Source organism: Setaria viridis, chromosome 8 (genome assembly GCF_005286985.2).
Source record: "Setaria viridis chromosome 8, Setaria_viridis_v4.0, whole genome shotgun sequence".
NCBI classification, from domain to species: Eukaryota; Viridiplantae; Streptophyta; class Magnoliopsida; order Poales; family Poaceae; genus Setaria; species Setaria viridis.
Window position 1 is genome coordinate 39,274,131 of NC_048270.2, and position 26,979 is coordinate 39,301,109.

Genomic DNA, 26,979 nt, shown 5'->3' on the forward strand with positions numbered 1-26,979 from the left:
CTTAGCACGAGCTAAGAGATTGATTAGCTCTAGGATAGGCCTAGAGAGAGTAGTGCAAGGTGTTGCTACCTTGTGATTGGTTCAAGGAGTGATCCACTATTGTAAGCTTGGGGCGCCGGCGCCTTGGGGTCTTGGTGGCTCTCCGGCAAGTCTTCGACACCTCAGCTCGGTGTGGAGCAGCGTCGACAGCCGGATGCGGCGGACAAGAAGACTCCTTCCTTCGTGGAGCAGCTCCATGGTGGAGACGACGTCAAGGTGACCGAAGGGGGTAGTAGTGAGCCTTGCGTTTGTGGATAGCTTGTCATCCGGCTTGGCTAGAGCCTTTGTAGCGAGCCTAAGACCTTGACCGGGAGAGGCTTGGTGAGCAGGAGCATGTCCTTGGTGGAGCTCCAACGCATGGACTAGGGGTGGCATTTGGCTACCGATACCATGTGATAAATCATCGTGCTGGGTTTGCATCTTTCCTAACCCACTCCTTTACATTTCCGCACTACATTCTCGCAACTTGAGTGCCTTTAATTACTTTCCAGAGTAGTACCTTGTTAGGATTGGCTCTAGGTTGCAAAACTCTTTGTGGGTGGGAAGTTTCACTAGATCAACCATAGATGCACATGTAGATAGCATGATCTAGTTTAGGTTTGGAAGCAAGTAGTGGAAGTCATAGGCCAAGGATTTTAAGCTAGCCTAATTCACCCCTCCCCTTCCTAGGGTACGAGCATCGATTCCTTTCAATTTGCTTTAGCACCATGAAGGCAATAGTCATCCATCTGCACCATGATCATAGAGCAATGCAAAACCACGAGAGAAACGAAACGGCTGCTCTTCCTTCATTTTATTCCAATTAGTATGGACGTGGAGGTTACAGGACACACCATGCTAGCTGTAGCGCCGGCAACAGGGAAACAAACCCAAGAAAGCAATGCGGACATTTTATTCTACTTTTTTATGCAGAATATATGGAGGCACCAGCCAGCCCAGCAACAACGACAATGGCGGCTACTTGGTATACTCGATGGCCCAGAAGTTGGCGTAGATGTAGGTGGACTTGACGCTGGTAAACCCAGCGCCCTTGGCGAGCTCCACAAACTCCCTCTCGTACCTCTCCTTGCCGTCGGGGCTGTACGCGAGCAGGCACACGTCGACGCCGATCAACCCCTGCGCGCTGTTTGTGGCATCCGGGTTCACCGGCAGGATGCACTCGACACTGATGAGCTTGCCGTGCGGAGGCAGCGCCTCGTAGCAGTTCTTGAGCAGCTTGGCGCAGTGGTTGTCGCCCCAGCAATTGAGGATCCACTTCATGAGGATGGCGTCGCCGGAGGGCACCTTCTCAAACATGTCGCCTCCCACGTGCTGCACCTGCACGTCGGGGTAGGCCGGCGCCTCGGAGATGACGTGGGGAAGGTCGAAGTTGATCCCTTGAATGGTCGGGTACCTGGAGGTGATGGCATGGATGGTGGAGCCGAGGCCGCCGCCAACGTCGACGAGGGTGCGGACGCCGTCGAAGCCCGTGTAGAGCTCCAAGAGCTTCTTGGTGAGGATGACGGAATGCTGCTTCATGGCCTCATTGAAGACCCCGTTGAAGCGTGCGTCAGTACCGGCGTAGTCGAACCAGGAAGGCGTCCCAAACGCCCTGTTGAATGGGCTGCCACCCTCAAGGACCGCGTCCGTCATGTAGCTCCAGGCGTGCATGAAGAGCTTGTCGTTGGCGAGGAGGTGGAACGGAGCCATGGAGACACCATCCTCGTTGGGGGTGAGCCACTTGCACACTGGCGCGGCGCTGTACTGGCGGCACAGGCTGCCATCCTCGGCCTCCTCCACCACGCAGGACACAACTTTGTAGGACGCCAGCAGTCGCAGCAAGCGATCCACCATGGACGGCGCGGCGGGGTTGGCCTTGGAAGGCAGCTTCGCGGCCACCTCCTTGGGAGTGAGAGCCTTCCCGCTGGCGCCCACAAGGGTCTCGAGCAGGCCCAGCTCAATGGCAGTTCTTAGCGTCATCGGCAGGATGGCCGACGACACTAGCTGCAGAGCGTGCATGCATGTCTCCTCGTCGGCTATGGCCATGTCCGCGGCGGAACCCATCTACCTCCCGGGATTTGAGCTCAACTAACTGATGAAGGTGTGTGTACCTTGTTGTTGTGATTGCTGGTGGCTGAATGATCGATGAGGCGAAAGGGGCCGTTTATATAGAGCTTCGAGCTAGGCTTTGTTCACCAACCTGAAAATCATGCATTCTTTGACAAGTATGGGATTGCTTGTATGGTGTGACCAACCTGTGAGAGCGTGGTAGTGATTGTGTACCCCATGCAAAACCTCCCTCCTAATAAGATCCCTAATAAGATCGTGATGCACGAGGCTGAATACTATATTGTTTTGTCTGCAGTCTAATCGATTTGGAATCCGCAAATATAATCAATTCACGACACTGGAGATGGTCGGCGCACGAGGAGTGGCAGTCCTATTGAAACTTTCAGAGAAGCACCTTGTGCCCTTTGAGAATCTGTTTTGCATTAGATCAAGGTTGAGATGGTTTCTTCAACCCTTGAGATTCAGCGCGAGGGTCCACGTGCGTGATGGACATGGCTTCCCTACTGCACAACTATTTTTCAAGAATCAAGATATTCTGCATGGGATGTCCTGCGTCTCTGGTGTCGGTGCAATCTTTCTCCTGTTGAACACATACACTAGCGTCTGATGCCAGAGTGAGGTGGATCGGGTGGATAAAGGCTACGGCGTAGCACATTATCATGGCTCGGGCGGCCGGAGCAAGAACACGAGCTGGCCGACTGTAGAGGGAAGACGCAAGCGGCACTCGCAGAATCTACGTGGCTCCCCTTGGTCGTTCTTTGTCTCACCCTATGGGTATCATGGAGGCACGGCGCCAGGCTGGCGGCACGGTGTAGCCTCAATTCAGAACTTTCCTAGCTAGGGCGTGGCCGAGGGCGATTGGTTGCTCAACCTGATGAGAACTTGGGTGGGTGCTCCTACATGGGAGAGAATAGGGTGACGGATGAGAATGCAGATGAGGGACGGGGCTCAGACGACGGGTGGGTTGGAGACATGTTTTCACTGTTGAACTCTTAGCGTCAAGATGAGAGGTGAGATGAGATACCGGTAGGACCTGCTCTTACCATGGCACTTCAGCAACCCCACCCCAACCCCGCGCGCAAGTCAAAATTTGAGGACCATATGTACCATACGTGTGCAAACAGAACCATAATTTTACTAGTATTGAGGGATTTTAGTTATTTCTTCTAAAAAATCTCTTGGGAAATCGTATTTTTGTAGTACAACATATATAGAAAATAAGTATTACTACTCACAAATAAACTGCCCTTTTCTTTAGTATTCTTGGTTTTTGTTATTATTTTATTTAATCTTAAGATTTATATATGCATAAAAAAGTAATTTAGTATCTTCAAATATGGAAACGTGGTCTTAGGAATAGGGCTCATATTTTATTCTTGAGCATGCCTAGTGGAAAAATAATATCTAAAAAACTGCAAAGAAATTTAATACCTAAGCCTTCGATCCACTCTACTTTTTGTATACTAGTTTACCTGCAATCCCCTGGCTTGCACATTATATTTCATCATACGGAAATGTCTGAGATTGTGAACGGAAGCAATTTCATCTGTCTGCAACCCTGCATAGCATGTGTCTGAGATTGTGACACCCAGAGCTCCTGACACAACCGCGTGAGCACCTTCTCCGACATGCGCACATGATGACCGCATGCACCCATATTAATTATTACGACATGCGCACGTTACAAACGATTGTAGAAAAAATGCGAGTCACCAGGAAGGTAGGTAGTAGAGCATGCCGTCAGTGTCTTTCCTGTGACCTGTGTTCGTGGTGCACATGGCAGAATGCACAGTCTATACATAGGAACCAGAAGTTGGCTTCCAAACCAAATCACTCATTAGTCCTTCAGTACTGCAGTGAACGCTATCTAGCTAGCTAATTTCCCCTTGAAATCAGTTTGCTTGCGTGGCCATGGGTAGCCTTCCACTTGAAGCCATGATGCCACTGAACCCCGATTCATTCGCTGGGGAGTCCAGTGCCGTGGTCGACTTCCTCGCCGACTACTACCGCAACGTCAATAAGTATCCGGTCATGGCCAACACCCAGCCAGGGACCATCCGTAAGCTTCTTCCGGAGGCAGCCCCGGAGTTGGGCGACTCCATGGATCGCATACTGGATGATGTGCAGCGGGATATCCTCCCCGGCCTCACACATTGGCAGAGCCCTAGCTTCTTTGCCTATTTCCCGGCGAATGCAAGCACCGCAGGGTTCGCCGGGGAGATGTTGTCGGCTGGTCTCAACGTCATCCCGTTCGTCTGGACGGCGTCACCGGTGGCCACTGAGCTGGAGCAGGTCGTGGTTGACTGGATGGCTAGCCTCCTCGGCCTACCGGAGCGCTTCCACTTCAAGGGAGGAGGAGGCGGTGTCCTACATGGGAGCACGTGCGAGGCGGTGGTGTGCACTCTCGCTGCCGCGCGCGACCGTGCACTCAGCAAGCTAGGACATGAGGGCATCCTCAAGCTTGTTGATGCATGGAAATGCATAGAATACTTATTGGAGCGAAGGCTCTTTGAGGTCCATGGGCTATTTATGCCCCCTCCACTCGCCCATTCAGAGTTGCTGGAGTGTCCATACATCTATTGAAGACCAAGGCTCATCAAGTGACGAATGGAGAAACCACACATCCACCTTGATAATTTTAGAGCATCCAGGTGACGATATTCAATGCGCTCAAATGGTGGTATTCAACTTAGAAAAAATAGTAGCACCAGAAGATCTGAGAGTCATCGGAGCAACCATCGAAGCAATTGGTACAACTGAGAAGTAAGCTTGAGTTGCAGCAAGCACCAGATGATCCGACGGGGTCCTTTTCACAAGCGTCGGAGCAATTTGTAAAGAAGACGGAGAAAGACCTATAGCACCAGATATTCCGATGGCTAGAAGATGAAGGAATCAGACCAAGCATATTTACTTTGAAAACGTCAAGAGAGTTTTTAGGAAAAACTCCTTCAGCACCGGATGATCCGACGTTACGTCGGATGAATTTAGGTAGAGGTCCAACGGCTATATACGTCAGCAGGGGGCGTGTCACACCCGATTTTAAGGACAAAACCGAGTGCTTTCAATACATGTGCGCCAGGAACAAGTTACACACATGTACGACATAAGTGAATAACAAAGTCAGTGCCAAAGCGAATAAAGAGAGTATTAAATTTTATTACATGATCGAAAGTCTTAACAAAACACAAGCCTAACTTATTACGCAGCGGATTCCAAAGACGACGATGACACCACATGCTGCTGACTGAAGAACCGTATGCCTAGAACTCCTCAAACTCGTGCAGGTACTCCTCCAGATTATCTTGGTCTGAATAGCAGTTTTGCAAGGGTGAGTACACTTATGGTTGGTACTCAACAAGTCGTGGGGAATAGTGTAGTGCAAGGCCAACCAAGGAATGGCTAAGGCTAAATAGCATCAGCTTTTAATTAGCTTGGTCAAATTTTATTAGCAATTAACTAAGTATAAGTTTATACCACCCCAAATTAAACATGAACATAAATAAAGTAAACAACATATGCGCAGTATGACAACAATTTAAGTCCATCTTTCGTTAGTATTATCATGTGAGGGTCCAGGCCGCTCTTAACCGTGAGCATGGCTGATCAATCAGTTTTACACTCTATAGAGGTCGCACATCTTTACCCACAACTCGCGTAAAAGTTGAAAAGAACTTTGGACCCAACCATGTGGTGTTTGCAAGGCACCATACCACACTTCCGAGGTGTGATTGCATAGGGACGCTACGAGGCCTTTACAAAGATTCATTAGTCAGTGGTAACCCGCTAAGGTTTCGGTGTCTAGCGTGCACAACCTATCACAGGACAATGATACAACGACTCAGTCCCCCCTCTTGCCTTATCACGAGTAAGGTTTCTAATTATTTAGCCAAGACCAGAGCCAATTAGTCCTGTGGTAGCACTGTTTTCCTGGGTGGCTCTCCATGTTCCGATTAAACGTTTGTGATCTTGTATTAATGAAAGGTATAACAGAAGTAAAGCAAGATTAATCATTGAGTTCAGTTAAACCAACTTGTCCCAAGTAGAAACTAAGGATGATCTACCAAACATAAAAGTACACCCAGTTAGTCAAGGCATAGGTAAATTCAATCTAGGCAAACCTTAATTGGGACCCATCAATTTAATCTTAACAAGGGCATAGCATAATTGTTGAGTACGAGAAAGTAAAAGTGTATAGGACTGAGAAGTAGGGATCAAGGACACAACTTGCCTTCTTGGCCTTGCTCTTGCTGTTCGTACTGCTCGAAGGCTTGATCTTCAAATCCCCCAAATTGCTGAACGTCTATACGCTCACACGAGCACATACAAGCAAACAAGGGCACAAAGTAAGAAAACAGTACACCAATCACAACTAAACAGAGAAAACAAGCCTGAAAAATTAATCTACACTTTAAAACAAACATGTGGATATAAAGAACGCGAAAAACGGAGTTAAGATGCAAAAGATATGATTAAAACAAGATCCAGGGGCTTTTCTGCGAGAAAAACAAAACTTCTAGGGTCGAACTTCGAAAAACCGAGGGCTTGTACATGATTATTATTATAAACCGAAGGTTTAACACGCAAAAATGCAACTTAGGATGGCGGGTTGAATTAGAGAAACTCAGGGTCGAAACCGAAAGAAAGCAGGACCAAAACACAATTATTTTTGAACTAGATTGGACTGCAGGTTGATTTGCGGAAAAGGCGAGCGCTTCAGTGCAAAAGAGGCGCGGCGCGACACGATTGAGTACGCGATCCGGTTGACTCGCTGTGGGCCGTCAGATTTGGATCCGACGGTCTCGGTCGTCGATGACACCCAAGCAGCGACGGACCAGGCGGCGGGCGGCGACGAGCGGCGGCGGTTTTTCTGGAATTAGCCGATACGGCGCTCCGGGGCTCGATTTCGCGCGCGGAAAACACTGGAAGCATGAGAAAAGCAAGGCGATCCATTTTCGGCGGTTCACGGTGATCGAGGCTCACTGGAAGGCGGTGCTTGGCGGCGGAGAGAGGGTGGCGGCACTTGCTGGGGTTTCGGGGGCGCTGTTGCGGGGTGCTCGAGGTGGGGCGGGCGGCGGCTTATATAGGGGCGGAGTCAGGGCGCGGTCGGAGTGGAGTCCCGGCCGGAGCACGGGGATGACGGGTAGGTCCCACTCGTCAGACCTGCGGAAGGAGGCCGGTGCCGCTGGGTAGGCCGACGGAGTGGGCCGAGCGAGCGACATGGGCTGGCGAAGGGAAAAAGGGAAAGCGGCAGCTTCGCGGGCTGGAGGAACAGGCAGAGCGGGCCGGGGGAGGTAGCGGCGCTGTGCTGCAGGGAAATAGGATCCAGGCTGAAAGAGAAAGGAGGAGGAGAAGGATGCAGCCCAGGAGGAGGAAGAGAAAAGAGGAAAAGAAAGATTTTTGAAATTGAAATTGAAATTGAGATTCAATTTTGATTCAAACACAAGCAATCAAAATAAATGCACCAGCATGCAATGCACAAAGAACTCCTATGATGGTTTAATTTAATTTAGAGAAAATAAAATTAAATGCCTAGAAATTTAAATGACATCCTAATTGAGCAAATTTTAGTGTATTTAAATTCTTTAAAAAATTTGGGTGTTACAGGGCACCAGATGATCCGATGCCTATCTCCAGTGACCATCGGATCATCCAATGCTCACATATTTTACTAGCCGCTGTAGCGAAGGCTCTTTGAGATCCATGGGCTATTTATGCCCTCTCCACTCGCTCATTTAGAGGTGCTGGATTGTCCATACATCGATTGAAGACCAAGGCCCATCAAGAACACATCCATGCCACCAAAAGTGCAAAAGCGATAATCCAAGGCTTAGCACGAGCTAAGAGATTGATTAGCTCTAGGATAGGCCTAGAGAGAGTAGTGCAAGGTGTTGCTACCTTGTGATTGGTTCAAGGAGTGATCCACTATTGTAAGCTTGGGGCGCCGGCGCCTTGGGGTCTTGGTGGCTCTCCGGCAAGTCTTCGACACCTCAGCTCGGTGTGGAGCAGCGTCGACAGCCGGATGCGGGGGACAAGAAGACTCCTTCCTTCGTGGAGCAGCTCCATGGTGGAGACGACGTCAAGGTGACCGAAGGGGGTAGTAGTGAGCCTTGCGTTTGTGGATAGCTTGTCATCCGGCTTGGCTAGAGCCTTTGTAGCGAGCCTAAGACCTTGACCGGGAGAGGCTTGGTGAGCAGGAGCATGTCCTTGGTGGAGCTCCAACGCATGGACTAGGGGTGGCATTTGGCTACCGATACCATGTGATAAATCATCGTGCTGGGTTTGCATCTTTCCTAACCCACTCCTTTACATTTCCGCACTACATTCTCGCAACTTGAGTGCCTTTAATTACTTTCCAGAGTAGTACCTTGTTAGGATTGGCTCTAGGTTGCAAAACTCTTTGTGGGTGGGAAGTTTCACTAGATCAACCATAGATGCACATGTAGATAGCATGATCTAGTTTAGGTTTGGAAGCAAGTAGTGGAAGTCATAGGCCAAGGATTTTAAGCTAGCCTAATTCACCCCTCCCCTTCCTAGGGTACGAGCATCGATTCCTTTCAATTTGCTTTAGCACCATGAAGGCAATAGTCATCCATCTGCACCATGATCATAGAGCAATGCAAAACCACGAGAGAAACGAAACGGCTGCTCTTCCTTCATTTTATTCCAATTAGTATGGACGTGGAGGTTACAGGACACACCATGCTAGCTGTAGCGCCGGCAACAGGGAAACAAACCCAAGAAAGCAATGCGGACATTTTATTCTACTTTTTTATGCAGAATATATGGAGGCACCAGCCAGCCCAGCAACAACGACAATGGCGGCTACTTGGTATACTCGATGGCCCAGAAGTTGGCGTAGATGTAGGTGGACTTGACGCTGGTAAACCCAGCGCCCTTGGCGAGCTCCACAAACTCCCTCTCGTACCTCTCCTTGCCGTCGGGGCTGTACGCGAGCAGGCACACGTCGACGCCGATCAACCCCTGCGCGCTGTTTGTGGCATCCGGGTTCACCGGCAGGATGCACTCGACACTGATGAGCTTGCCGTGCGGAGGCAGCGCCTCGTAGCAGTTCTTGAGCAGCTTGGCGCAGTGGTTGTCGCCCCAGCAATTGAGGATCCACTTCATGAGGATGGCGTCGCCGGAGGGCACCTTCTCAAACATGTCGCCTCCCACGTGCTGCACCTGCACGTCGGGGTAGGCCGGCGCCTCGGAGATGACGTGGGGAAGGTCGAAGTTGATCCCTTGAATGGTCGGGTACCTGGAGGTGATGGCATGGATGGTGGAGCCGAGGCCGCCGCCAACGTCGACGAGGGTGCGGACGCCGTCGAAGCCCGTGTAGAGCTCCAAGAGCTTCTTGGTGAGGATGACGGAATGCTGCTTCATGGCCTCATTGAAGACCCCGTTGAAGCGTGCGTCAGTACCGGCGTAGTCGAACCAGGAAGGCGTCCCAAACGCCCTGTTGAATGGGCTGCCACCCTCAAGGACCGCGTCCGTCATGTAGCTCCAGGCGTGCATGAAGAGCTTGTCGTTGGCGAGGAGGTGGAACGGAGCCATGGAGACACCATCCTCGTTGGGGGTGAGCCACTTGCACACTGGCGCGGCGCTGTACTGGCGGCACAGGCTGCCATCCTCGGCCTCCTCCACCACGCAGGACACAACTTTGTAGGACGCCAGCAGTCGCAGCAAGCGATCCACCATGGACGGCGCGGCGGGGTTGGCCTTGGAAGGCAGCTTCGCGGCCACCTCCTTGGGAGTGAGAGCCTTCCCGCTGGCGCCCACAAGGGTCTCGAGCAGGCCCAGCTCAATGGCAGTTCTTAGCGTCATCGGCAGGATGGCCGACGACACTAGCTGCAGAGCGTGCATGCATGTCTCCTCGTCGGCTATGGCCATGTCCGCGGCGGAACCCATCTACCTCCCGGGATTTGAGCTCAACTAACTGATGAAGGTGTGTGTACCTTGTTGTTGTGATTGCTGGTGGCTGAATGATCGATGAGGCGAAAGGGGCCGTTTATATAGAGCTTCGAGCTAGGCTTTGTTCACCAACCTGAAAATCATGCATTCTTTGACAAGTATGGGATTGCTTGTATGGTGTGACGTGACCTGTGAGAGCTAGCAGCTAGCGTGGTAGTGATTGTGTACCCCATGCAAAACCTCCCTCCTAATAAGATTGTGATGCACGAGGCTGAATACTATATTGTTTTGTCTGCAGTCTAATCGATTTGGAATCCGCAAATATAATCAATTCACGACACTGGAGATGGTCGGCGCACGAGGAGTGGCAGTCCTATTGAAACTTTCAGAGAAGCACCTTGTGCCCTTTGAGAATCTGTTTTGCATTAGATCAAGGTTGAGATGGTTTCTTTAACCCTTGAGATTCAGCGCGAGCGAGGGTCCACGTGCGTGATGGACATGGCTTCGCTACTGCACAACTGTTTTTCAAGAATCAAGATATTCTGCATGGGATGTCCTGCGCCTCTGGTGTCGGTGCAATCTTTCTCCTGTTGAACACATACACTAGCGTCTGATGCCAGAGTGAGGTGGATCGGGTGGATCAAGGCTACGGCGTAGCACATTATCATGGCTCGGGCGGCCGGAGCAAGAACACGAGCTGGCCGACCGTAGAGGGAAGACGCAAGCGGCACTCGCAGAATCTACGTGGCTCCCCTTGGTCGTTCTTTGTCTCACCCTATGGGTATCGTGGAGGCACGGCGCCAGGCTGGCGGCACGGTGTAGCCTCAATTCAGAACTTTCCTAGCCAGGGCGTGGCCGAGGGCGATTGGTTGCTCAACCTGATGAGAACTTGGGTGGGTGCTCCTTCATGGGAGAGAATAGGGTGACGGATCAGAATGTAGATGAGGGACGGGGCTCAGATGAGGGGTGGGTTGGAGACATGTTTTCACTGTTGAACTCTTAGCGTCAAGATGAGAGGTGAGATGAGATACCGGTAGGACCTGCTCTTACCATGGCACTTCAGCAACCCCACCCCAACCCCGCGCGCAAGTCAAAATTTGAGGACCATATGTACAATACGTGTGCAAACAGAACCATAATTTTACTAGTATGGAGGGATTTTAGTTATTTCTTCTAAAAAATCTCTTGGGAAATCGTATTTTTGTAGTACAACATATATAGAAAATAAGTTTTACTCACAAATAAACTGCCCTTTTCTTTGGTATTCTTGGTTTTTGTTATTATTTTATTTAATCTTAAGATTTATATATGCATAAAAAAGTAATTTAGTATCTTCAAATATGGAAACGTGGTCTTAGGAATAGGGCTCATATTTTATTCTTGAGCATGCCTAGTGGAAAAATACTATCTAAAAAACTGCAAAGAAATTTCATCATACGGAAATGTCTGAGATTGTGAACGGAAGCAATTTCATCTGTCTGCAACCCTGCATAGCATGTGACAGCCCGGGCTGCGTGCCAAGAAACACCCAGAGCTCCTGACACAACCGCGTGAGCACCTTCTCCGACATGCGCACATGAGGACCGCATGCACCCATATGCAAGGTTCACAAATACGTGCGTGCTTAAACTATATGCGCACGTTACAAACGATTGTAGAAAAAATGCGAGTCACCAGGAAGGTAGGTAGTAGAGCATGCCGTCAGTGTCTTTCCTGTTACCTGTGTTCGTGGTGCACATGGCAGAATGCACAGTCTATACATAGGAACCAGAAGTTGGCTTCGAAACCAAATCACTCATTCAGTACTGCAGTGAACGCTATCTAGCTAGCTAATTTCCCCTTGAAATCAGTTTGCTTGCGTGGCCATGGGTAGCCTTCCACTTGAAGCCATGATGCCACTGAACCCCGATTCATTCGCTGGGGAGTCCAGTGCCGTGGTCGACTTCCTCGCCGACTACTACCGCAACGTCGATAAGTATCCGGTCATGGCCAACACCCAGCCAGGGACCATCCGTAAGCTTCTTCCGGAGGCAGCCCCGGAGTTGGGCGACTCCATGGATCGCATACTGGATGATGTGCAGCGGGATATCCTCCCCGGCCTCACACATTGGCAGAGCCCTAGCTTCTTTGCCTATTTCCCGGCGAATGCAAGCACCGCAGGGTTCGCCGGGGAGATGTTGTCGGCTGGTCTCAACGTCGTCCCGTTCGTCTGGACGGCGTCACCGGTGGCCACTGAGCTGGAGCAGGTCGTGGTTGACTGGATGGCTAGCCTCCTCGGCCTACCGGAGCGCTTCCACTTCAAGGGAGGAGGAGGCGGTGTCCTGCATGGGAGCACGTGCGAGGCGGTGGTGTGCACTCTCGCTGCCGCGCGCGACCGTGCACTCAGCAAGCTCGGACATGAGGGCATCCTCAAGCTTGTCGTGTATGCCTCGGACCAGACCCACGCAACCTTCCAGAAGGGCGCGAGCATCGTCGGCATCCCTCCAGCAAACTTCCGCATCCTGCGGACTTCGGCAAACTCGGGATACGGCCTGACCGCCACCATCGTCCAAAGAGCAATCGAGGAAGACGTCGCCCGCGGGCTGGTTCCCCTTTACCTCTGCGCCACCGTCGGCACTACTGGTCTGGGGGCCATTGACCGAGTGCGCGAGCTCGGCCATGTTGCCCGGCGTTATGGTAATTCATTCAACCTCCCTCTCTTATACGCTAATCACCCATACGGTGACACTAAATACGTAGAAATGGAATGCGCTATGCGGTCACAAGTCACGATTCATGCTCACTTAACAATCAACAATCAGTTCCTATAACCATCTGACAAGAATACATGTTTTACAGGAACCTGGCTGCACATCGACGCAGCCTACGCCGGAAGCGCAGCCATTTGCCCGGAGTTCCAAGGTCACCTCGACGGCGCCGAGCTCGCGGACTCGCTGAGCATGAACCCACATAAGTGGTTCCTCACCAACATGGACTGCTGCTGCCTCTTGGTGGCGAACCCTACCACCATGACCGACGCACTGTCCACTGACCCGGAGTACCTCAAGAATGTCGGCACCGCGTCTAAGATGGCGGAAACGGTCGACTACAAGGACTGGCAGATCGCGCTGTCACGCCGCTTCCGTGCCATCAAACTCTGGGTGGTGCTACGGCGCTATGGAGCGGCGGGAATGCGCGCGCACATACGAAGGCACATTCAGATGGCAGAGTGGTTCGAGCACGTCGTGGCGGCGGACGAGCGGTTTGAGGTCGTGGTGCCAAGGAACTTCTCCTTGGTGTGCTTCCGCCTCCGCCCGCGGTTCATGGCGGATAAAGCTGTGGAGGCCCTCAACCGCGACCTCCTCGCAGCGGTGAATGCAAGCGGCCGGGCGTTCATGACACACTTCGTCGTGGACGACAAGTTTGTGATCCGCCTAGCCGTGGGTGGGTCAATGACAGAGATGCGGCACGTCCGGGCCGCGTGGGAGCTTCTCAAGGAGAAGGCCAACGACTTGATCGCCACCGGTTGTTAGTTATTGCTCATTGCTAGTGCTATACCATGCATGGCCAGCAACAGAAGCTGAGCATTCTATTATTGCTTCCATTCGTAGTTAGAGCACACCATGAATGCAATAGTCAATCCATCTGAACCATGAACATTCACTATGACCATGTATGCGAACCAAGTTACTGTCTTGTACGGAATATTCTTGGGATGTAGTGGTTGAGTATGGGTATAACGGGGATGCGGAAATGTAACTTTATGGCTCTATAAAGGGAGGCGAACCGTCCTCCCTAAGGACACGAATCTTTGTTAGGATAGCCACTGTAATGTCTGTATGAACCACTGTTATCTTCGTTCACTGTATTCTCATCATTGTCTGGGAATCCCCCAACATTTGGCGCCCACCGTGGTTTAACTCGTTAAACAGCCCACGATGCCACCACAACGCAAAAAGAGACCTGCAACTCAGAGGGAAGACAACACAAAAGAAGCCAACCAGCTCACAGCCCCCGAAGCCACACATCAAATCCTCCCCGACAAGGCGGAGCATCTTGCAAGAGTCGAGAAAGCCCTAAGGGCCAAGGCAATGAGCAACCAGCCTGCAAACGAAGTCAACCACCAAAGCCACCAACCTATGGCAAACGAAGCTGCCAACCGCGTTGATGCTCACCAGTCTCCGAGAGATAGAATAGGTCAAAAGAAAGAAGGAACAGTTGGCACGACAAGTGCAACACCAGAAAGAGGCTGCGGCCAGGCTATCAAAGTTGAACGAGGCTAGGCGGCAACTAGAAGCACTACAGAAAGAAGTCGCAGAGCTCGAAAGCCCCCTCGAGAATGCAAACCAGGCCGCAACTTATTTTTATCAAAGTCCCACTGTCGATCAAGCACACCTTCAACCCAGCATCAACTTCGGCCAAGGCATCCAGCACCACTCACCAGGGGTGTCCCTTGTTGTCGACCCAACTTCACCACTCTCAATAGGGCTACAAACTGCACCATGGCCGACGACCTACAAACCAACCACCTTGCCCAAATTCAACGGGCGCACCGACCCGCGGCAATTCTTAATGAGTTATGAAGCTGCAGTAGCTTCGGCCGGAGGGGATGATGTCGTCCTCACCAAATCCTTCATAATTGCCTGCGAGGGCGCAGCGCTAAATTGGTATTCGCTGCTCCCTCCACACACGGTGATCAGCTGGCACGACCTCAAGACGAAGGTCACTCAAAATTTCCAGGGTTTCCACCACCCTCACACGGCCCAGGCAGACCTCTTTCAGTGCAAGCAAAAGGACAAGGAACCGCTTGCAGAGTATGTAAGAAGATACGTTCAACTTTGTTCTCAAGCACCGCACATTGAGGAGTCTGTAACAATATCCGCTTGCATCGCGGGCCTAACCCCCGGCCCAACAGCCTCAAAACTGTCAAGGAAGGAGCCTAAAACCATGACTGCCCTCTTCAGCAAACTCGATGAATACATCAGGTCCGACGAGGACCACCGCAGAAGAGTGGCGGAACGTAACAAAGAGAGACAAACAAACCAAAACCGAAGCTGGCAACCTTCGCCTTACAACAAGCCTCAAAACCCAAACCAAAACCAAAACCGCATCATGAACATCGAGGGAAGCTAAAACCAAAACCAGAGCCAAAGCCAAAACAACAGCACCCAAAGATGGGGCCACTCTGGCAAAGGACGAGGTCGAGGCAAACAACCAAAGTCGTTTTACTGTGTCAACCACGGCCATCAGAATCATCACAACACAGAGTGGTGCCCCAAAAAGAAGCAGGAAGAGAGAAAAGCTGCAGAAGAAGCTGCAAGGACAGCCGCGCAGACACCCAAAACAATCCACCACACAGCCTTTTACCCACACCCAACCTTCTACCACAATCAACCCAGCTTCGCCAACTTCCCGCAACCAATAAATTGGCCTCTTCCACCGCACATACAACCCTACCACCAAACAATTCCACAGCACCCCAATCCCAACCCGCCTTAGAAGCCCCAAGAAACTCTACCTCCACCCCCAAGCATGACAGCTATAATGCCCAAGCCAGAACCCAACATGCAAAACAGCAACCAAAATTCCTTGCCCTCCTTCGGGATGATAATGCCAATCACCGGGGGATCATTCCCGACGGACCTCCAGCAAAGCCAGAATGGGCACACATGCCCATAACCTTCACCGGAGAGGATTTCAACCTCAAGACAACCTCGCACAACGATGCGATGGTCATCAAAGCACTGATAGCAGGCTGGACAGTGGGGAAAGTCCTGGTAGACACAGGCAGCTCCGCGGACATTCTCTTCGCAAATGCATTCAGAGAAATGAATATTGACATGAACACGCTCGACCCAGGGGATGTCCCGCTCCTTGGCTTCGGCGGAAAGCCCGTGAAAGCCTTGGGAAAAATCGCCCTCCCAGTCTCGTTCGGAGACCGAGATAATGCGAGGACAGAACACATCACCTTCGACGTAGTGGAAATGCATTATCCCTACAACGCAATACTCAGCCGTGGCTTCATCACCAAAATGGATGCAACAATCAGGCAGTTGTACCTATGCATGAAAATACCCGCCCTCAAAGGGGTCATAACGGTGTACGGTGATCAGCAAATGGCAAGGAACATAGAAAAAGGGGTAGCCCCGGGCCAAAAGAATGTCCACCATCTAGCCTCGTCAAACGAAGCCGAAAACATAGCAAAGCAAAAGGCCCACGACGAGCCTAAGAGAGATAAAGAGAAGGTAAAAATCAGTGCGGATGGCAAAACAAAGCAGGTACCTCAAAACATAGCTAAGCCACACACCTGAACAAATTTTCCCCGAAATTTGCAACACGTCAAGAGTGCTTATCACTCAACCATCTCACATCTCTTTTGTTTAAGGAAACTAGGCTCGTTACTACAAAATGAACACCAAGATGATAGAGCTCTTTTACGATACACAATACTACTACTTAGTAGTATATAGTATATATATAAGATCTAACTGTTCATTATTATGGATAATTTAGTAATTATTACAATGTAAAAAGTGATATTTCAAATAGAATGGTCTTTTAAACTTTCTGCTAGTATCAAAAATAAAATTATAGTGGTGCCATTTGTGTTTTCTTACCATGATACCCTTATACTACCTATACTACTCATGTATACTACCCATACCACAGGCGTAGGTTTCAGTAGTATGTAATTAATCTTGACCGTCGGATATGTTTATACTAGTCATTTTCGAACACAAGTATAGTCTAGTGTTGTGTTCCGTAAAAGAGCTCATATAATATGTTATAAAACTTATTTGTGAAAGCTAAAGGCAACAACAGGGGATAAATTTCAGAATAGGTAAGAACAGAAATTTAAAAGGGCAAAATTTGTTGATGCATGGAAATGCATAGAATGCTTATTACTCAATCGACTCACATCTCTTTTTTCTAGGAAACACAATAATTGTTGGAAACAAAGCACTTATTGTTGGAAACAAAGCACTTATTGTTGTTCATAGCAGCTGAGATTGACTTACATATATTTATTTGCAAACAGGTGTGAAATGTGATACAATAATTCAGAAAGCTAGACATCCTGAGCCATGCGAGGGATAAGAAGAAGCTTCTCCTTACGGTGCACATCCATCCCATACGACTCTGACATATCGACGCCTGTCGACCCCGGCAGAAGCTCCCAGTTGAAGTGGTAGATGAGGTTGGCAAGAATGATTTCGAAAGTGGCGGTGGTGAAGTTTATACCCGGGCACATCCTTCGCCCAGACCCAAACGGCAAGAAACGGAAGTCGTTCCCCTGGAAGTCAGAAGCAGCATCCACGGCTTCTTCCATGAACCGCTCGGGCATGAACTCCTCTGCACTCTCCCAGTAGGTGGAGTCCCTGCCTAGAGCCCACGCGTTGACGATTACACGTGTCCCAGAGGGTATGGTATATCCCTCCACCTCCCATTCGGCCATGGACAAGTGGGGTATCAAAAGAGGCCCCGGCGCGTGTAGCCGCATTGACTCTTTCATCACCGCCGTCAGGTAGCTCATGCCGCTCAGGTCTTGTTCAGTGACCAGTTCCTTCCCCCTGCTTGCGCACCCCCGCACCTCAGCTTGAAGCTTGGTCATCACCTTGGGATTCCGCATCAGCTCAGCCATGGCGTAGTCTAGTGCTATGTAGGTTGTGTCCGTCCCAGCTTCAAACATGTCCTACATGAACATATCGGTAAGTAGAACTCCAAATCAAATTTAACCAAGCTAGTCCATGAAACGTCTCATATGTACCTCTCGTGAAAAATAAACATACCATCAGTATTGCCTTGACGTTGTCTCTGGTCAGGCCGTACTCTTGTTGAACGGAGAGCAGCACATCGATGAAGTCCTCCTCGTCCTCACCATCGACCGGCTTGGTCTTGTGCTTGTCGATGAGGCTGTCCAAAAGGTCATCCCATATCTTCCTGTGCTTCACGGCCTTGGCCGATACCAAGTCCAACCTCGCCAAGCTCGGGAAATAGTCGTCCAGGTTAAATCCCCCCAGGAGCTTGGCGTTCGTCTCTAACAGCTCCCGGAACAGCTGGTTCCGACCTTGTTCCCTGGGGAGCCTGCCCGTCACGGCCTGGCACACGATGTCGTTGGCGAAGAAGCTGAAGAGCTTGCTGACGTCGACCGCGATGCCCATGGCGGCGGCGGCCGTCACCTTGGCTAAAACCAGCTGGACCTCCTGCTCGCGGGCGGCGCGGTTGGACCGGACCTTGGCCGCGGTAAGGAGGTGGGTGGTGATCACCTTCCTGGCCTGGCGCCAGTACTCACCGTAGGGGGCGAAGCCGACGTCGGTGCAGCCGTAGAACAGGACGTCGGCCACCGCGGAGTGCGGCCGGGAGGCGAAGACGTGGTCGTGCGTGCGCAGGACGGCCTTGGCGGCGCGTGGGGAGGAGACGACGAGCGTTGGCACGGCGCCGAGGCGGAGGAGCATCACGTCGGGCCCGTGCCTCTTGGCGAGGTCGCGGAGGGAGTGGTGGGGAAGGGATCCGATGAGGTGGAGGTGGCCGATGATCGGGAGCTTGAACGGAGGCGACGGTAGCTTCCGGAGCAGCTTTTCTGTTCTTGACCTTGGTGTTGCCAAGTGCACGGCGACGAGGAAGAGGAAGAAGAGGAGGGCTAGGGACTCTGGAGATGCGTGTTCGTAGAGGTGCGCTAGCGCTGGAGCCGCCATGGCTGATCAACTAGTGTGCACAACACACGGCTTGCTAGCGCAACAAGTTAGAACCAGCTCGTTGCAGTTTTTGTAGACCTCGGAAGTCGTGATCCGTCAAACAGCAAGAAGAGTATGCTATTTTTTTTCTTTTCTGCATCATCACTAGATCAGATCAGACAGGACCGACCAGATCTGATTTTTATGAGAGAATCCTATCGAATAATCATCCTTTTTATTAAACTGCACCCGACGCAGACTTTCTTTATTTGCCCATGTGCTATTATATTAATTTTTATCTCGACTATATACCACTGTCCTCATGTATGTTGTGTACCAAGAGGAACACGAGACGATCGAGATTCCAATAAAATATGTGTTTGGTGCTGGATTAATTGGCATGCTTTTCTCTCAGATGAGCTGCGTGTAGTGACACGGCGCTCGCAATAGTTGGTCGGCGCACTGGTAGACGGGCAGCTCATGGATGCTACCGACGGCTCTGCAACTTGATGCAGTTCATGCACGCTGCTGGGTGGCACCCATGGTGCGATATGGCATTGGCATTGGCACTGTGGCGGCGGATCCGACCAGTAGCAGAAGCTCGCACAAGTCTAAATGTATCTAACTTTGATGAATTTTGATTTCAAATCTATGGAGGCTTTTGAGCTCGAACTAATTGAAATGGATCACACTTTAGTAGTGCTTTCAACATAAAAAATTGACACAAATTATGGCGGTCATTTGTGCCACTGGAGAAATTAAAGGGAAAAATAGAAAAGATGGTGTTTTCAATACACTTTCTTGCTAGCTTGCTAGCCTTTCCCCACGGTGCTGAAATCGTGGCGGGGCAAAAGGGGAGGTGCATGAACTCGTCGCTGGCTGGCGGAGGACAGAGCTAGGGGCGGTTCAGGCACAACGGTGCGTAGGCGGGGTAGCGGCGAGGAGTGGCGGTGAGCAGTCTGCCTAGCCCAGGCAGAAAAACAAAGGTTTGAAACAAACAAGCCCTTGGTGTGTAACTGATAGGCATATGTTCGAAACTCCGATCCTGTCGCCCTTGATTAAAATTCATAGTAGAGACCCATTGAGGATTAGCCCTGGCATCGATCCGGCCACAGGAGAGACCGGGAGCCAAGAAGTGAAGTAAGTTGCGTGCGTGCCTGACGGCGAGGAAGCACCTCCATTGAGCCACGAGGTGGAGTACGAGGCAGAGGCGAGATGGGATGTGTTGGGGACAGACTCACATGACGGAGAGCGGTGCATCTCCTACCTACCATCTGCCATTGCCGAGGGCCTTTCACCGTGCACCACTCCGGTTCGCTCTTTTGCGTCGCTGGGAGGAAAGGGACCGCCGAGCGTTGGGTGCCGCCACCGCTCCTGTGTAGTTCACCATGGCCACCTCCTCCGATAGCGCCCACACCAGCGCTGCACCTCATTCCAGGGATGGGGCAGCCGCTGCTGGGTCACATCCACCCGGGGATTGGGCCGTTGCTGGGGAATGCGCGGCAGAGAAGAAAAGGAGAAAACAGAGGAGACGTGACTGACAGGGACGGAGGAAAGATGATGAGTGCGTACGGTGGGGCGGGTAGGAAACGCATCGGTAAAAATGGAATTGGTTTTTTGGTAGAAACATTTTCTAACTTGTGGTTTTTATGGGTCTCCACCTTATCCTCTCTCAATTGCATGATAGGTGGGTCCGACATGAGCGGTAAGGTGGTTCTGGTTTGGGTGAGAAACGTTTCCAATTATGTTGGAAAACAGGCTTCGCGGAGGCTCAAACACAATGAGGTTTGAGCAGTCCTTGCAATTCAATTCCAAAGAAATGAACATATGTTTACATCGGGGTAGGGCTCTCCTTTTATAGTATCTCGGAGGACATTTTGCATTCCGCAATTACCCTCACTCACCCACTACAATCCTAGAATATGCTTTACATGGAGGTAACTTGTATAACTTGGTCTCCTCCTTGGATCACGCTTCTCACGCCTTTAGTCAGCTCCATGATTCACGCTCTCACATGGTTCCACAAATCACGCCTTCACATTTCCAACGCCTCCACGCTTCCTGACCTCGTGACCGAAGCCATCTTAGCTTCGGGAGTCATGATCGCCATAGATTCGCACCTAAGAGACGCTAGCCTCGCGCCCTGCTCCTTGACCTGATTCAGCGATCCTGCATGAGACACTAAATAACTCAGCACTCGAGGTTAGCTTCGACTGCTCGAGGTCAAGCTTGGTTAGTGTCTGGCGATCTGTGTGCCTCCGGGCTTCAAGGTAAGATTCAGGATAGCGAGGCTATGATTACTTTCCACGCCAGATTAACCACCCAAGGTTAGGGGTCCTCACCCGAGGTTAATTATTTTGAGGGGCTAAGCTGTTGACGCTAAATGTAACGACCTCGAGGGTGACCATCTTTTTGGGCGATCCCCAACAGTAGCCCCTCGTGGGCAAGGCTCGACACCGACAACCGAACCCGCGACTTAAGGATCTGCTCCCAAAAAACGTCACCCTCAAGCATCGGTTAGAAATGAGCCGACAATTACCTTTTTGGTCTTACGTGTTGATTTCCTATTGGGTGACCCTTCGTATCTAGCTCGTGGTTACAGGCGCCATTTCACGCATTTTACCATGCCTATAAAAGAGGGGGGTGGGGTCGCTTTCGTTTTTACCCTCGCGGCTAAAACCCTTGCGCTCCTGCTTTTGCTCGCTGCTTCCGTGCTTTAAGATTCATGCATTGTATGCTGTTCTCCTTGGTCTCGAGGATCTCAAAGGTAACAATGTTACTTGTGTCTCTCTTTTAGTGTGAGATTTTCCCTTGCTTGTCATTTTGGAGATGATGTTTCGATGCCTTGCAGCTGGCTCGTATTATGCAAACCGCTAGGCCCATGACATCAGAAGAGTTCACTAAACAAGTTGGGCTTCGCAATGAGGCTGCGGAGGACCAGGATTTGTACAAGGCTGACAAGAAGCAAGGAATCAAGAGGATTGAGCTTTCTTATGCCCAGAACAATAGGTGAGAAGACAATTGGCTAAGCTACTACTTCTATATCAAGATTGACAGGGCCGATGCGTCTGGTATCAACCGATCTTTCTATCCTTCTGTGCACCCCTGGGCCCTATGGATATTGCTACTACCCCTGCATTTACAAGGTCCAAGGCAGACAAGGAGTGCAAGGGCGCTTTCCTCCCGGACTCGAAGTCGATCCCCGGCTGGATCTTGTTGAAGAGTTTTTGGCAGCCAATATTTGGCCCCTTTCTGATGGGTGGAGTCCATTGGAGATTGTGCCAAAAGACGTTTTGTGGAGTACTAGCCCGCTCCTCTACCCTTGCTTTGGAGTGGAGCTGCCCGTGGATGCCAACCCCGGTCTTTTTGCAGAGGATGTTGAGAGGCATGCTGTTGATATAATTGGCCCGAGTACTGAGACTGAGCTGATGTTAGCTCGAAAGATCATTGCACACGAGCTTCGGGTCAACCGTGTGTTCGAGGAACTTGGGGTCGATGTTAAGCCTCATCCCAAACCTCGCAAGACCTTGAAATGGGCACGAGAGGCTGGCGCGACAGGCTTGGAATAGGTTGGCAGCAGTGGCAGGTGGAAAAAGAGAAAGGCCGAGAGCACCGCTCCTAAGGCCGCGGCAGTGACTTCAAAGAAGGATGACAGCCAATCAAGGGTCGTGCTCGAGGTGCGAAAGCAAAATTAAAGACCTCGAGCCTCGAAGCTTAGAAGAAGTAAGAAAAAATTGGACAAAGTTCCTCAAGCGAGGCTGCAAAATCCTCCACGCCCCTGTCTCTAAAGCCATCCGAGTTGCGACCAAGTCCGAACTCGAGGCTGCCGGCGCACTGGCCGGTATGAAAGAAAAGAAGTCTACGAGGAAGTCTCACGTCGGCAAAGCCTTTGATGATGATGATGATATTGTTTTGGATGTGGACTTGTCTATGTTCCCTATATCGGTCCCCAAGGCTAGTGTTCCTTCAAAGGAGACTGAGACTAAGGTTGCTGCACCCCCTCTACAGCACAAGGCCAAACCTTTGAAGGAGAAGATCGTGGATACCATTGCTAAGGAGATTAAGGCATCTACTTCGAAGGTGACAAAGCCAGGTAAACATGTCGTTGTACATTTGCCTAGGATGAGATTTTATGATTGTGGTGATGCGTCATTTAGATTTCTGATGGAGCTGGAAAAAACCACTGGTGCACCTTGGGAGATATATAGGGAACCTCCTCTAATATTTAGGGTAAAACCTTATTCTGCAGATTCTGAACTGTCACCCTCTCTGGAACGTTACAACGAGGCCTACGGCACCAACCTTAGACAGGAGCTCATTGCTGTTCATGTGCCGGGTTCAGGTGAGGACGATAATCGCTACAACCTACCCTTGTTGTGGGGAGCTAAGGATGGGATGCGTGGTGTAGATAGAGCAGCCAAGGAGGTTTTCAAGATGTCTGAGGGGGTTGTCGGCGAGGTTGGTGGGCAGGGAGAAAGGGAGGAAGGCGAGGTTATCCCTACTCGAGGTCTTGGGAAATCCACTGTGCCTTTTGAGGTTGATTACGAGGACAAGTCTTTTAATCCTGAGAGTAAGCGCTTGCTCCTTAGTTTGTTTTGTCTGTACTTAATTTCTACTTTGCTATGCTTTGACGTGCCTTTCTTTTGACAGAGTATGAAAAATCAGTTAGGCGTTTTGAGCAAAAGGACTTAGCTAGGATGTCAGCTACCATCGGATACAAGGTATTTTGTTCGACGCTTGCTATTTGTTTCTTATCTCTCTTTTTTTATGAGTCTTTTCATTTTGGTGTTTTGATTTTGCAGTCCATCATCCTTGGGAAGATGCTATGGAGAAGGCTGCGGCTAAGGAAAAGAGCATGCTAGCCGAGAGCACGAAGATGATGCAGCTAGAGGCTAGAGTTGCAAAGCTTGAGGAGGAAAGCAAGGTTTTATATGCCTTGAAGAACGAGCTCGCCGATTCTAACTCTGACCTTAAAAAGAACAACGTGCTGCTAACAAATACCTACAGCGAGCTCGTGCAGCAAGTTGAGAAGCTGGAGAAAAGACCCGAAGACAATCTTGGTGTTTTGGAGAAACTCCGAAGCGCCACAGAAAAAGACGTACAGACTGTCATAGAGCAGGAAAAAATGATTCATACCCTTGGTCAGGATCTCAAAGAGCAAAAGACCTTTGTTGTGGAAGCAGAGCGGGCTCTCAAGGAAAAGTTCGTTGAGATCTATGAGGTGTACAAAACTGCTCTTGCAAAGTTTGGCACAGAGCCTCTTTTGTTTCTGGGTGATGAAAGTGTAAAAGAAATATTTGATTGGGTGGAAGAGGAGTTCAAAGGCCTGCCCGAGGTTATTACTGGTAGCAGCAACTTTGCTACTTCCTTCTGCCTTGATAGCGCATTTCAACTCCTTGAAAAGAACAGCTACTCTCATTTCTTAACACTTGCGGCTCGCACCTATATGTTCCCCTCGGCCTCGGAGCTTGATGAAGAGGAGAAATCTAAAAATTTGAGAGCCATGAAGATAAATTTCTTCAAACAGCTTTGGGCTACCTCCGGGCGAGAGTACACAAGGCTGGTTGCTCAAGAGCGGCTTGCACAGGTTAGGGTTCACATAACTTTGTATTTCATAAGGTTTGCATTTTTTCTGTTGATTTCCTGATGTTGTTCCTCTTGTGTTCGTAGGCCAAGGCATAGGAAGCAAAAGGCGAAGGTGGGAGCGAGAACGATGATGCTGATCAAGGAGGGCAGTGATTATCGAAGCTAGTTAGAGATTTGTTTTGTGGTTTGGGATGTTTTGATAAACTTGATACTTAGTTGGCTGCTTTTGCGGGCCAGATTGTAAATATTTGTTGCTCAGCCGGAACTTACATGCTCGAAGCTGGTTACTTTTGGCGTTTGTACCTTCACGGATTTCTTTTTATCTTAACGTTTTTATGTTTGAGTTATTCTACTCAAATGGCAACAAAGCTGTAGCTTAAAGAAATGAGCAATGTTTTAGTTTAAAACGTCACCCCTGCCCTAGTTTCTTTATGCGTAGGTTTTTGTTGACTTTGCACGCTTGTTGTCTAAGCTCAAACGGAGCTTAAAAACGTCACCCCCTTCTTGGCACGTGGGTCTTACCCAAGGCAATTCTCTCATGGAAAGAGGATGAAAACGATTTTTGTTTGCCAAAAAATGTCACCCCCGCCCTTTTATCCTTTTTCCGAAAAAACATCCAACCTCGCCCTTTTCTTTTGCATGAACGAGGTTAAGTGAGTATTGACAAACCACAAGATAAGTCAATAGAAAAGTTGTTTTCGAGTTATGTTGACTTAAAAAATATGATAGTTTGGTTGAAATCGCAACCCTTAGGATGTATTTGGTTGGGCTGTGGCTTTTCAAAAAGCTGCTGTGAGCTGTGGGCTGTAGAAAAGCAGCTGTGAGAAAGCAGCTGTGGGAAAAGTATAAGGCCATTTGGTTAGAGCAGATGTAGCTTTTGAATAAATTTTCGAGTGGACCCTGCATGTCATCCACAGTCCACCCCACTCAACTCTCTCCCTCTCTCACTGACGAGCGGATCTAACCCTTCTTCTTCCTCCCGCTGGCTTGTCCACCCCATAGCACCCCGAGTAGCACCAGGGCCGCAACGGCATCCACGATGATGCAGTCCACAATCAGGGCGAGGTCCATGATGGCGATGGCCTGCGCCTCACCTCCTCCACCTTGCACCACGTGGCAGGCACCGTAGCACCACCGGCATCTAGGAGGCAGTAGCACCCCGCGGGCACGCATGCGTCGACATAGAGGTTGAGGCTGGTCTGTGCCGCCAAGAGCCTGCCGCCCGCGCAGGCGAGCCCCGCCTCCATGGTGCCCTTCGGTGTGGAGGCGGAGAGTGATGAGGAGAGGGATGCCATGGCAGCGGCGAGGAGGAGGAGACGCGCGATGATGAGTGTGTGCTGCTGGAGGTCGGAGGCCGGGAGCGAGACGGCAAGGAGGCCTGCGGCATGGTCGAGGAGGAGGAACGACAGGGAGAGGAGGAGCGGGAGGTGGGGCGGGAGGAATGGGAGCAGCGGTGGGAGGAGCAGCAGTGGGAGGAGCGTCATGGAAGCCAGTGGGAGGAAGGCGAACAGGAGCACGAGGAGTAGCGAGAGGAGGCAGAGGAGCGGGTGGCGGAACAGGCGGAGGAGGTGGTGGTGGAGGGAGGACGGGGAGAGGTAGGAGACGGCGGCAATGAGGTGGTGGGACTGGGAGGTCGTGATGAGGGAGAATATAAGGGCATGGCATGCGAGCAGCAGCGCCTCCACCATTGGGGTTGGGCAACGCGGTCGGGGAAGTCCCGAGGAGGAGGAGCACCAGGCGGCGGGCCACTAAGGTGATGGTCGGGTGGGGGGACTGGTGTGGGTGATGGGGAGTGGACGGGAATAGAAGGGGAAAACGAACCGTTATCCTCCATAACAAGTGGTAGGTGGGTAATTTTTTGCCCCAAAAGCAGCTAAAAGCAGGGGGAAGGTGCTTTTGATTTTGAGCAAAAGCACGTATGGCTTTGGTCAAAAGCACGTATGGCTTTTAGGCCCTTTGGTTGGCTTTTGGCTTTTGCAAAAGCAAAAGTAGGTTGGAAAGTCCAACCAAAGGCACCCTTAGTTGCTTCAACCATGAAATTTTGCGAGGTTGAGAAAATAGGGAAATAGGGTGCCTTTTTTGAAAAAATGTCAGTCTTTCTATTCTATTGTGAGAGCTTTGGCTGAGGCTAGGGCCTTCGTGCGAAAGGACAAAATGAATTTTCAACTCTGAAAAACGTCACCCCCCTTGTCCTTTTGCGCAGAGGGGGTTTAGACTCAGCATGGCTTATTCCGAGTGTTATCGCTGCCTTTGATCGCTTGCTGCAGTCTTTCTATTCTCTGAGTTGCAAGTTCAAGGCCAATCACTGTGGTGTTTGAGTGAGAAAATACGTTTATGTGCATATAGTGTGCGTTCAATGTTAGACTATGCAGCTTATTGCTGCTTTAAAATATCTTGCGCAGAAACGTAGGTTTTCAGCACGCAGAAACGTGAGGTTAGGCAAGTTGTTGTTGCATCTGAGACTTGTGCAGACACGCAAGTTTTCAATGCACAGAAACTCGAGGTTAGGCAACTTGTTGTTGCATCTAAGACAAAGATCATAGGGGGAACTTCATTTCATTGAATAATGGAAATTTTACAAGGATCTACCTCTTCCGACATGGTTGCCTCTTTGGCCACTTCTGAAATTGGGTTGATGTTGGTGGTATCGGTTCTGGTTTTGGCCTTGGTTTTGGTTTTGGGTTTGGTTTTTGAACGAGGGTTGGTTATCCTTGATGGCCAGCAGTTAGTTTGGGTGCGA

At 50.4% G+C, this 26,979-nt stretch overlaps 6 protein-coding genes and 1 pseudogene across 6 annotated transcripts; 3 read left to right on the plus strand and 4 right to left on the minus strand.

The window, feature by feature from the left end:
• Positions 1–804: 804 nt before the first annotated feature.
• Positions 805–2,265, minus strand: LOC140223691 (tricetin 3',4',5'-O-trimethyltransferase-like). Its single transcript, XM_072295804.1, has one exon. It carries the CDS (start codon positions 2,080–2,082, stop codon positions 997–999), a length of 1,086 nt encoding a protein of 361 aa, XP_072151905.1. The 5' UTR covers positions 2,083–2,265; the 3' UTR covers positions 805–996.
• Positions 2,266–3,934: 1,669 nt separating this feature from the next.
• LOC117866328 (tyrosine decarboxylase 1) lies at positions 3,935–5,751 on the plus strand. The gene has a single exon (XM_034750516.2). The coding sequence runs from the start codon at positions 4,000–4,002 to the stop codon at positions 4,669–4,671; it is 672 nt and encodes a 223-aa protein (XP_034606407.1). The 5' UTR covers positions 3,935–3,999; the 3' UTR covers positions 4,672–5,751.
• Positions 5,752–8,718: 2,967 nt separating this feature from the next.
• Positions 8,719–10,157, minus strand: LOC117866324 (tricetin 3',4',5'-O-trimethyltransferase). The gene has a single exon (XM_034750514.2). The coding sequence runs from the start codon at positions 9,994–9,996 to the stop codon at positions 8,911–8,913; it is 1,086 nt and encodes a 361-aa protein (XP_034606405.1). The 5' UTR covers positions 9,997–10,157; the 3' UTR covers positions 8,719–8,910.
• A 1,648-nt stretch (positions 10,158–11,805) lies between these two features.
• Positions 11,806–13,573, plus strand: LOC117833839 (tyrosine decarboxylase 1). The gene is made up of 2 exons (XM_034713437.2): positions 11,806–12,675; positions 12,838–13,573. Exons 1-2 carry the CDS (start codon positions 11,865–11,867, stop codon positions 13,509–13,511), a joined length of 1,485 nt encoding a protein of 494 aa, XP_034569328.1. The 5' UTR covers positions 11,806–11,864; the 3' UTR covers positions 13,512–13,573.
• Positions 13,574–15,647: 2,074 nt separating this feature from the next.
• LOC140220321 (uncharacterized) lies at positions 15,648–16,986 on the plus strand. Its single transcript, XM_072290339.1, has 2 exons — positions 15,648–16,083; positions 16,913–16,986. The coding sequence occupies exons 1-2, from the start codon at positions 15,648–15,650 to the stop codon at positions 16,984–16,986; spliced, it is 510 nt and encodes a 169-aa protein (XP_072146440.1).
• On the minus strand, positions 16,943–18,738 carry LOC117833647 (indole-2-monooxygenase). The gene is made up of 2 exons (XM_034713225.2): positions 17,769–18,738; positions 16,943–17,671 (listed from the first exon to the last, which is right to left on the minus strand). Exons 1-2 carry the CDS (start codon positions 18,672–18,674, stop codon positions 17,048–17,050), a joined length of 1,530 nt encoding a protein of 509 aa, XP_034569116.1. The 5' UTR covers positions 18,675–18,738; the 3' UTR covers positions 16,943–17,047.
• Positions 18,739–23,788: 5,050 nt separating this feature from the next.
• On the minus strand, positions 23,789–26,078 carry LOC140220173 (uncharacterized; annotated as a pseudogene).
• Positions 26,079–26,979: the final 901 nt, after the last annotated feature.